Here is an 11,723-nt window from a genome sequence, read left to right on the forward strand (position 1 = left end):
GAATGTCACATGTCACGGTCGGCTTTTTTATAAAAGAAAAAGCAGGGATGTGCGGAATATTGGTTGGATGGATTCATAATGACGACGTTTAATGAAGACCAGTCAGAATACCAGGATTTATTAAGTTGCACTTTGCTAACCAATCCAGATCATATGGGTAAAAAGACAAAGCAGTAATTTGAGTTGCCGGTTTGGCACAAAAATCCACAGATAATTTTAAAATTTTAACTTTACAAAACAACAGCTACTCTACTAATTAATTATCCAACAACAATCATTAGTGTTTCCCGCGAATTAGGTTTCAAAAGGTTTAAATATTTATGATTGGGTTTGTGAGTTAAATACTGAATTGAAATTATAAATTTATTAAACATATATTTTCATTAAGACAATTAATGATTACTTTAAAATGTACCTATAAATATTTTAAAACTTATTCGATAGAGGGAACTAAAATGTACAAAATATATTAGTATGAATTTTTATTTTAAATCTGGTTATTAGTGTAAGGGATCCAAATTGGTAGTAAAAGTCATCTAAATTCACAAATTCAGAGTATTTGCATAAGTAAGGGAGAATATAATGCATCACGTTCTCTGATGTGAGGCGAGTTGAATCAGAACATCAAGCTGTCATTATTTTTATATGTATCTACCACAACCGGCTACAATTCATAAGAGAAAAAATTTTAGTGATTAATAAAAGTTGCACTTTAACAATTTTTAACTAATTTAGTTAATTTAAGAATAAATGAAATATCTATGTATGACATCTAGTATTTTTATGTCTATAAGGACACACACTTTATTGCTAACAAGAAAAACCATGTTGTAGATATTTTACTACAAGATGGTATGAAAACAATAGTTCATTGCCTTTAAATTAAATGTAATTGTAAATATTATTAAGTATAATTTTCAATATTATATTTGGGAAAAGATTTGCTTAAATTTCCTTATCTTAATTAACATACTCATTCATTAAAGGATTATTCTAGTGTTTTTAAGATAAAAAATGTATGTTCAGTTCTGTATCGATCAGCTGACTTGAACTGTCAATAGTTCCTAGTATTGAACAAATACTGTCAAGTGTCAGCCGTCAGTTGCAGACAGCAGAACTCGGACGTCAGTGGTGTCTGACCAGAGTCGGAGGTTATACGTTTTGTACTTGTAGACACTTTTTAAATTATGAGCCTTTGACCCCGTTATTTAATACTTATTCAAATAACCATAAAAAATATATTATGAGTGAAGTGAAAAATGTTCGTAGCAATCATTAAGGGTTCTTTATGTTTTGTGGTGTATTAAATGCACAATTAAGTTAATTCAAGATCATTTCAACAATTATGTGTAGTCTTACGAGGCAAGTACGATATTTATCAATATATTCCTTATATTTCTGCATGTTTGTTAATTTGTTCATTAACATTCTCCAAATGCACAATAAGTATATTGCAATTTCGTGATGTAATTATGCAATGTGTTCAAAAAGTACAGTAGGGCTTTTTGGCTCTTACAGGAAATAGCACCATAGCGCCCTTCTGCTATCGAAGACAAAAAATCTCCTCCAGCACCTCACCACCCATTGGGTATATTGCCTTTTTGTAAATAATATTTACTATTAGCCGGAAGTGGTGGGTTTGTTTGTATTTCTTAAATGTTTGCTTTGAAACCAGGAAGTTTTGCTTACATTGCTCTTCAAACAATTGATTTATACTTTTCTTTGATAAGCTTATTTTTTTTCATTTCTATCACCTTTTCGAAAAGAGATTCAACTCAACTCACTGGACTCAACTCAACATGAGTATAATTCATTGAAGGCGCTCTCACTATAACAGTATAGAAGTGATAAACAACTCGGTCACACTCACTGCCCGCCACTGACTGTATGATGACTGGTAACAGATGTCTCCAGGTTGTTGTGGATATGATCTGTGTGATACACGGTTGTGTAATGTGCTGAGTTGTGTTTGGTTTACGACCTGATGCATTAGTTAGCACGAGTATGTTGCAACTAAATAAAACAATTATTTACACGCTACATTTTGAGAACACTAACACATGTTGAGTTAAACAAGTAAATAGTTTTTATCATTAAATTCTACGGTTTCATAAGAGAGCTCCGGCTTTGTGATGAAATATCACTCAGCATCTCAACTCAACAAACACTGATAAGGGACTGCGGACGCACCTCCTCGATAAAAGTATTATTTTACATCACTCCCTCTTCAGTCTCAGACACTAGTGCCTGCATCCCTTTCATCTTTTAAAAATTGATTTCACTTCAGTTTCTTTCAGTCTTTCCCTTCTTCTCCCGGTTTTAAATTTGTACTTTAAATAGTATGTTTCAATGTAATTGTCAATGCTTTTTATGTTCAATTAATCAAGAATCCGACTAATAATATTGTCGCAAGTGTGTGTTTGTGTTGTCGCAAGTGTGTGTGTTCTGAAAAAGTTAGTATTTCTTAAGTAGTGTGTAGTGTGCACATCAGCAGTCTCCGCCCTGAACATGTCCGTGTGGTCGGAGACAGAGGGCGCTGGTGACGCGGACGTGGTGAACGCTCTCGAACGTACCATGTCCTTTGTCGTTGACAGGTAGTGTATATAGGGTTTCCGATATAATAATAATAATAAGTAAGCTCAACAAACGATTTTATTTTTAAATTCTGATTATATTTTCGTAGTTTAATTTGTGTTATTTTAAGACAGCTTCAATTTTAATCGAAGAGTGACGGTTTTCAGTTACGCCTCATTGTAATTTTTTAATTAAAAAACGTTCAGTTATAGTTTCAACAATTAGAAAACGCGTTCTAACCGATTAAAACTCTGCGGTTGAAATACTTCCTTAAGTATTTAATGTACATAATGCTTTATAAACGATCATGTAGTCGGTGTTGATGTTCGACGTACTGTTTATAGATGATAGTTAATTGTCTAATTAAAATCTCCATGTCGATGATGAATGTGATAATGATACTCTGAGATGTATATAACTGCAGTATTCTTAATGAACCTTCAATATATAAAAAGTATATCATTTAATGATTGTTCTTGTTGTAATAAAACTTTTATACGTGTGCCGTCCTCCTCTTACTGCATCGTGTTGTTCGCATCGCTCGTCCGACCCGAGGGCCGGGACCGCCTTCAGATCATGAAGCCTTTAAGCCAGTTGTGCTCTGTTTCTGTTATTGTAAATTCTTAGTTATTTCACTTTTTAAATACCTTATAATGTTACAATATTTTCTATAATCGAGCTTTTCTTTTTTCAATTCAATAATGTACTCGTGTTTCATTGTGTGATTATTACATATTTATAGTTTATGTTAATTGAGAGTCGACTGTTTGTGGATATTCCGCCACAGTCACTCTAACAGAGTCGGTGCTCGCTTTAGAGACAGACAGAGAGTCAATCAAATATATGTGTAGGTTCGTTTTCATTGGCATCTTTTCAATCGCCAAGTTGACGTCAAATAAGCAGAATAATTCAGACTTATGATGCCGAAGTGGCCGTGCAGACTGCAGTGTGCACACATAGAGGACGCGGAGGGATGAGGACGATAAACATCAAAAGTTGCTCCGTGGCCGGGGTGTTTGTATGTGTCTACTTAGTTATAATATTATATATACCTAACTGTCGTGCTCATTATATTTTAGATACAAATTCTGTCTTGTTATTCGTTTGAAATTAAAGTGTAACCGTTTGTCTTGTTATCCCGTGCATATGATTACGTCAAAGTAACGGAAAAGTTCAGTTAGAATAAAAATAAATAGTAGTTAATTATAAGATTTATTGAAATGTATTTAATAATGTATCGATCGATCTCCCGTGTTGTATACATTACGCTCGGTGATACTATCGTATCCGTTCAAATAAATAAAATTGAAGTGTCCGTTAGTAATTGCAAATTAAAAGCATTTATGTTATGCCATAAAAAGGTAAATACAATACATCAGAAATTTATATTTTTATAGTTTTTGTCTGGCTGTCTGTCTCTGAAACGCCTGGATCGATTGTGACAGTATTTACATTGAAAGGTACATTATATACCTACAGTAACTTGGCCTACTTTTTAAACAACTCCAAGAAAAAAGAATCCCAGTTCAACAGTATTGTTATGAGTTAGTCGGGAAACTTTGGAAGGATATTTAATTTTAAAAGATTAATGACACTAAAGGAATTATATTTCTATATTAATAATTAAATAAAAACAATATAATATGTGTCTGTGTCGTCCTTCTTGGAAATCATGGGTTTATCTCATTCCTTTTATTACGTCTGCCAACAGCCAGCAGGAGACATGTTATCTCCTTCGTGTTGACGTGCTGGTTGTTATAAAATGAAAACAATACATTTGTTTTTAACCCTTAATAGCGAATGTTTCGTTGCACCATATTGAAACCGACAGTTTCGACGTTTTTCATTCATATAAAAGCGTTTCAAGAAGAACATTAAATTATAGTTAGTTAAACGGAAAACTTAAAACGTTTCGGTGTTTAGTTAGCTGTTAGACGACGGCAACTTGTACTAACCTTGTCTCAAGTCCCGACGACGAGAACGAGAACGACAACAAAACATTCATGTGAATATTTATATTGTATTTTTTGAATGTTGGTTTTGATGACTACACTCGACGGGAACTATCACAGTGACAAAGTGTTATTTATTGTATACAGAACAAGTGACGATGACTCAAATGACTCGTTGACAAACCAGCAACTGTCTTTAAGAGTGCGACATAATATTAAAACAATATCATGGATGACCTTCAGGCGCTGACTTCTAAACATTTATTTGTACATAATGAGTACAGATTAATAATAATACATTAGTTTGTCGCGTTGTGATATAAAGCAAACATTGCTGGAGGTCGGTAAAGGTCCATCCCTGAGAGACGGATCCTTCATAACACACACGATCGGTCATCGATAGGTTGTGAGATGAGAGCCTTTTTTCGGACTGTCTTATACTTACTGTAACTCGTTTGTCACATCAGGTTAAACGAAGATAAAGAGAGGTCCCCGTGCTTGGCTGAGGGAAACGATTCAAACAGGATGCTGGGTGCAAGGAGACGCATCTTCCTGGACGTGCTGATGGCGTGCTGGGGTCTAGGCACCTGGCTGGGTGTCAACGGCCTGTACGTGCAGCTGCCGCTGTTGGTAGAGCGGCTGCCCGAGGGCTGGGCGCTGCCGTCCTCCATGACGGTGGCCATCCAACTGGCCAACGTGGGGCTCATCGCCTACGCCGCTATGAGGAGGCTGTTACCGCGCGCCCCAGACTCTCCGTACATCTACATCCTCCTGTCAGTGGGCACACTGGCCCTGTATCTGAACTCCTTCCTGTATACGGAGACCGCCGTATTAGGAGAAGCCAACCGCTCCGTGTCGTTCCTCGCCCTCACATTCTTCGCGGCTCTCGTGGGTTGTACGAGCTCAGTGTTGTTTTACCCTTACTTAAGACATTTCCGCGACGTGTATCTCGCTACGTACTTAGTGGGCGAGGGTTTGAGTGGCTTCTTACCGAGTTTGTTCGCCTTGATCCAGGGGGTCGGCGGAAATCCGGAATGCGTTCTTTCTTCAGATAACAAGACTATGGAGGCCGTATATCCTCCCGCAAGGTTCAATACTACCGTTTTCCTCATATTACTCGGATGTTTAGCTACAGTCAGTCTGGTGAGTTTCTCGCTAATCGACAATCTATCGTGTTTCTTATCGGAGCGCGTCAGGCCGTCGGAGGTGGCGAAGGAGGAGGAGGCGAGCACGTCTGAGTCCATCTGCCAGCCGTCATGGTTGGGCGTGTTGGTGTTGATGGCGTGTCTGAACGCGCTGACCAACGGTGTGCTGCCGTCGATTCAGTCGTACTCGTGCATGCCCTACGGGACGAGCGTGTATCACCTGGCCGTGACTCTGGGCTCGATGGCCAATCCGGTGGCTTGCCTGGCCGGAGTGTGGTTGAAGCCAGTCCGCTCCCGCGTGCTGGCGGCCATGTTATGCGCTGCTCTGATACCTCTCTGTTACATCATCTCCACGGCGCTGCTCAGCCCGTCGCCGCCTCTACGCGCGGAGACCAGCGGCCGGGTACTGGTGGTAAGTACGACGTACGAGAAATAAAACTTCGAAAACAAAAAAAATATATTCATACACTTAACGTCCAATAATTTAATGAGATGTAGTTTGTTTACATTAGTTGTATATATTTAGTTGACAATCTTAGTAATGACACTGATGTAGCGTGTGTTTGTGTCAGGTGTTGTCGTGGGTGTTGGTGTGTGGGGTGTTGTCGTACGGCCGTATGTGGGTGTACGGTTGGGCCAGGCGCGGCGGCGCGACCGGCATGCGTGCCTGCGGGGCCGCCACACAGCTGGGCTCGGCCGTCGGCTCGCTGGCTCTCTTCGTGCTCGTGAACTACAGTTCTCTCTTCACGCAGCCCGAGCTCTGTCCTGCCACCTAGCACCGGATCGCAGCTCACCCGCGACGTCACCGTCAGGTCTAACGTGACGTCCGCTCCCTAGCTTGACCGATCCTAGTATCAGTGCTCCTTAGTATTTAGTTAACAAAAGCGCAACGCGAACAGAGGGACAAGTCTGTCAGTTTTCGTTTTTTTTTCTATTATATATTTTTTCTATTTATTCAATTATTTAAACATCTGTAGAAAAGTTTGGCTTATTCCACCCTGCCGTAGACTATACCACACTGTCGAAGCTTTTCAATACTCCTCTCGTGACATCAGGGTGACGCTGACGGATCCGAGATCATTAGCAGTACTTACATAGTTGGTATTGTGACGAGCGTCGCGTCTCGGTATTATGGTGGTTATCTTTGATTTAATAACAATCAGTAGTGTGTTAGTTCAGCGTCCGTGTTCATATAGTATTGTAATCTGTTAGGAAGTGAACGTTTATTAGTATCGCTTCTGTAAGGCGGTGGATGTTGTCAGAAGCTCGGAGATGAATTTATTTCATGTTTTAATCCGCAATATGAACGACAACAACGGTAACAGACGGGTGTGATGAGTGGACGTCACGTAACGTGTAGGGGGTACCGATGACGTGGACCGCCGCGGATCCGACGCGATGTGACAAGTATCCTGGACAGGGACGAGACGGAGGACCGGTAATATTTAGATGTAAGACGGAATCATTGTAATTATATTATAGTCAAATACATAGTTTTAAGATATTTTAATAGACAAAGTGGTGGAAGTGACGTCACGTGGTTTCTGTTATATTTTCTTTCGCAATTTTATCCAATGAATGTTTTATAACTGTTATGCCGGTTTCGTTCGGCGCTTCGCGGCGCCTCGCGACCGGGAGGTGCTGTTTATATTTTATTGTAGCTAACTGTATGTACTTAATGTGATCTTTAGTACTTACTGCTGATGTGAAAGTCGTTGACTGAACATTCTTGAGTTGTGTCCATGCCCAGTTCATGAAATGAGACTGACATAAGCACGAACTCCTACATCAGTTATAAGAGTTGAAATAATATATTTAATGTTGAATAAGTGCTTTTGAGTGTTTTATAAAGTTGAGATGGACAATAAACACTGTTACCAAAACTGACCGCCTTTTAATTTGAATCGTATGTATTAGTGAACAGTGGTGGTGTGAGCTGACTCCCGTCGCTATTGTAACGATCAAACTATAAAAAGGGCTTCATCGAAAACCGTTTAAGGAGTAGAGTGACTCCTGATGACTCGACGGATGAGTTTTTAGGACATTTGAAAGTCGTGGATGCGTTTGATTTAACATGCATCGAACTCTAATTTGAGGCACTAAACGTCTTCGTGATTAGATAACAGTTTATGATGCCGGCGATAGCACTGGCGACACAAAGTTGATAAAACAAAGTAATACATACAACTCATTCAGAACGTGCCACGTACAAACATATAGTATAGTATACAACGATTAATGAAAGTAACGAAGTAGTAAGGAATGAATGTAGATACGTAGATAATGTTCTCAAATGGTTCGTTGATGTCCGGAAGGACTATGTGTGTATATATTAATGATTACCGGAGACAGCGATTAATAACACTCAGCTTCCGGTTAGAAACTACTCTTATTTCATACAGTACCTAATATTATTTGATACTCTTACAGTGAATACTTTAAGTGGGGGAAGGAGCGTGAGTTGGTGACTGGCCTGTGACTTGTGACCTGTGGGTAACTTGCGAGACAGATACTGACAACGGACTTCATTATTCGCGGTCAGATAGTTTTAATAAAGAACAGCATTCAGATATTCAATCAAATTGAAGGAATTTGAATCATGATTCACGACCACTATTTGTGTGTGTGCGGAATTGCTACAAGTATTGCTACATGTCATCCCTCAACAACATACTCATGAGTTTGGTCGGAACGCTACTAGTGAACAGTTATTCTAACATTGGTAGTCAATTCATTGTGCCAGCGAGGACCCTGTCGAGAGATAGTATTTAGTCAAACGCACAGACAAAGAAATGATGTGTCTTGTACGTTTAATAATATTATTAAAGGATTGTTTTTAGTTACAGCCTTCGCTACATTATAATATTATTCATAGTTACGTAGATATGAACAATGTGTATGTATGGTCCCGGTCTGTGTGCTTTTTTTAATTAACATCTTCACCTTACACATGTGCACAGCGTTTGGAATATCTGGTTTGTAAATAATGACTGATGATGAATGGTGACGTGGGATACGCAAACAAAGAAATAAAAACTTGGAATCATCAAATGGAAACTGTCGAAGAACAGAAATCATGAAAAAACACAATCATTATGAATTTATTTATAGAATTCTTATCGGGTTTGTAAGATTTCCATAAGTTGTTCACATTTCCACTAAACTACATATATTTAGATTTTTCTGTGTAGATTACATTACACATTAAGTGTTGACTAATCATATACCTACTACAATTTCCTCGTGTATTTTCGAAGAACACAGACATGTAATTGTTTTTACTGAAAAATCGCGCACAAAAATCTTAACACTTGAGTTGAGATTTTCTATATATAATGAAAGTGAATATACTCGTATATCATTTGTGTGAAAGAATATTCGACTTAGAGGATGTTCTAAAACTACCCGAACTCATCTGAACGCGCGAGGGACGAATGTATTAATTCCAGCAGTCCCTATGATGTTGCAGGAGTTCAAGCTTCGTGGATTCTTTTCTCCTCTCCTGTTTTTGTAGACTTCGACCGTCCAACTACAAGTAACAACAATCGAGTGCCTATTTTATATGTAAACAAATAATACATTGTTTTTCTTTAATAAATAGGCAATAAAACAATTGTAGTAATAGTACAGAACAATGAGAGTTTATTTTTTTCTAAGACAATTTCTGTCTTTTAATGATTTTTTCAAGAAAATAAACTCGGCTTGCTCTTCCTCTGTATTCTGGAACCAAAGATTTATTTTTATAAACTACATTAAACTTAACTAACCTAATTAACACCTTTGTCTTATTGCCTATTTTTTTTCCTAAAGAAATACAATAATATTGATAAATATATTATTTAATAACATTGAAAAAAAAAATTGATTTAGGAATGCAGGATTTGCAGAGAGCGCACTAACCGTCAGAATGGCCGTATCCGCGCAATTCTTATTATTTGAATATCTAATAATTGAGGGTAGTTGAAATTATCAGGTGTCACCCGCATAACCACCTGTGCAAGTGTAGTCACAACAATGAGTGTCAGTTGGTATAAATAGAGGCGAGAGTAGGTACAGATTACGGATAGTCTCGATCGAGCCGTTGCAGTGATCGGTGGTCTTCGAAGTAAGGGGTTCGTCAAACCGTCTACGAGGTTACCCTCAATAGCCTTAGAGCCCGACGACAGTTAAGAATAGTCAGTGGTGATGTCAGTTATGCTGAGGTCACTATTTTTAAATACCACGGTTTAGACTTTATTCCTTCATGTGGTAAGTGTTCCGGCCGTAAGGCATACAGGAGTAAGACTGCATCGACGGCAGCATACCATAGGTAACGCGTTCAAACGAACCATTAAAAGCAGGGCTCCTATAAACCTTATGTCCCAATCGATGACAGCTTCGTTAACTGTTGTTTCCTTTTTGCTCTCCGAATCAAACAAAATCCTTTCTGATAAGAAGAATGGAAAATTGTTTAACATTGCACTACTAAAGCCGACTAGTCTGAAAAATGCCAAACTTCCAACTATTAAAAAAAATACGTCGGTATCGGAACGAGGCGGTGGGATTTCTACCACCCGATTGTCCGAACTGTAAATGCGCTCGGGCTAACCCCGACCCCCTTGATGAGAGCGAGAAGTACGTCGCCAGATAGATGTCACGGAAGAGTCTGAGGTAGGGATAGAACACCACTGAGCTTGTCCAATTAGAGCCGAGCAAAATGTAAGAACAAGAAATGCTACTGAAATTCGTTTATCGTAGCAGTCTCCATGTAAAGGAACGAGTTCAAATAAAGTGAAGCAATTAAATTGACAAGCAAAACGTGTATATAGGGGGCGTCTGGGGCACGAGGGAACAGTTTTCTTAAAACAGCGTAAAGGTTTACACCACAGTTAACGAGTTGAACGATGACTGTCACAGCCGAGGGAAGAGCAAATCGTTCCGGCTCGGGAAGCTGGACGAACAGAGAGTGGACTCCCAGCCAGGTGCCGCACCCCACGACACCATCAGCACATCCAGAAATATAAGTCTCTGTGATTTCATCATTGATCTGACACTGCTATCTACAAAAACCTTTTTGTCGGTTGTATCTGTATTTGAAACAAAATATCTAGATCTTAAACTTATTACATTGAGATACTTTTATACTGTTAGTACTTTAGAGAAAAACCGTTTATAATATTAATGAATGTCAACGACACTAACTCTAACATGTCGTTCGAGCCGCGTCTTTTATAGCTTGTGCTGTATATATAACTTATCAATAAGATTAATTTAACTTGATAAAATGTTCTTCGTTCATAAATCGTCTGCCAACAATTGTTTCGAGCCGAAGATTACTTAGCCGAAGATTATTGTAAACCTGTTACAAGTTCTTGTAACACACAAGAAACACTTTTAACGTGTAGCGGCGTACTCCTGTCTGTTATGGTTATAAACTCGTATACTCAATAAAAATACTCACACGAAAAGATATATTTTAAAATTTAATTATTTGTTATATGTCAGCTGTCAGACGCACGGGCAGGTTAAAGTTAAGGCGGCTCCGGGAAGGAATCAAATAAACATCACGATTTCTTACAAAAATAAAAAATATTGGTGTCCTTAATGAGATCTAAGATTTTCGCGAGTATTCATTTAAATGAAACTAGTGTTATTCGGATTTACTACGCGGATTTTATTATTTAAAAACTACATAATCCCGACGTTTCGGTTACTTTGCAGCAACCGTGATCACGGGCAGACGAGGTGTGCCACACCGTGCAAAGTAACCGAAACGTCGGGATTATGTAGTTTCTAAATAATAAAATCCGCGTAGTAAATCCGAATAACACTAGTTTCATTGGTATCCTTAGTTTGCCATATTAATTCTTTTATGTATTCTTTTAATAGGACTCAAACAGAAAAGCAAACAGTCAAACATCGCGTGTAGATCCACAGGATGCAGTAGTGAAGTAGTGACAAGGAGTTATATATATCCATACTATCCATACTAATATTCTAAATGCGAAACTAACTCTGTCTGTCCGTCTGTTACTCAATCACCAATTTGCATGAAATTTGGTACGGAGATATT

The 11,723-nt window shown here is 38.4% G+C and overlaps 1 protein-coding gene across 2 annotated transcripts; it reads left to right on the top strand.

Moving 5' to 3' along the window:
• The first annotated feature begins 975 nt into the window (after positions 1-975).
• Positions 976-7,554, top strand: LOC116768422 (solute carrier family 52, riboflavin transporter, member 3-B). 2 transcript variants are annotated; one of them, XM_032659135.2, is made up of 3 exons: positions 976-1,362; positions 4,994-6,083; positions 6,244-7,554. In XM_032659135.2, the coding sequence occupies exons 1-3, from the start codon at positions 1,346-1,348 to the stop codon at positions 6,445-6,447; spliced, it is 1,311 nt and encodes a 436-aa protein (XP_032515026.1). In that variant the 5' UTR covers positions 976-1,345; the 3' UTR covers positions 6,448-7,554. The 2 variants fall into 2 exon arrangements, with proteins under 2 accessions (XP_032515026.1, XP_032515025.1); XM_032659134.2 differs by lacking the exon at positions 976-1,362 and adding an exon at positions 1,904-2,594.
• The last annotated feature ends 4,169 nt before the right edge of the window (positions 7,555-11,723 follow it).

Source organism: Danaus plexippus, chromosome 4 (assembly GCF_018135715.1).
Source record: "Danaus plexippus chromosome 4, MEX_DaPlex, whole genome shotgun sequence".
Lineage (NCBI taxonomy): Eukaryota > Metazoa > Arthropoda > Insecta > Lepidoptera > Nymphalidae > Danaus > Danaus plexippus.

Coding starts and splice junctions, on each gene's coding strand:
- LOC116768422 (XM_032659134.2), top strand. CDS start 2,509: ATGTCCGTGTGGTCGGAGACAGAGGGCGCTGGTGACGCGGACGTGGTG. Junction 2,595..4,993: donor ATGTCCTTTGTCGTTGACAG/GTAGTGTATATA, acceptor TTGTCACATCAG/GTTAAACGAAGATAAAGAGA. Junction 6,084..6,243: donor CCAGCGGCCGGGTACTGGTG/GTAAGTACGACG, acceptor TGTTTGTGTCAG/GTGTTGTCGTGGGTGTTGGT.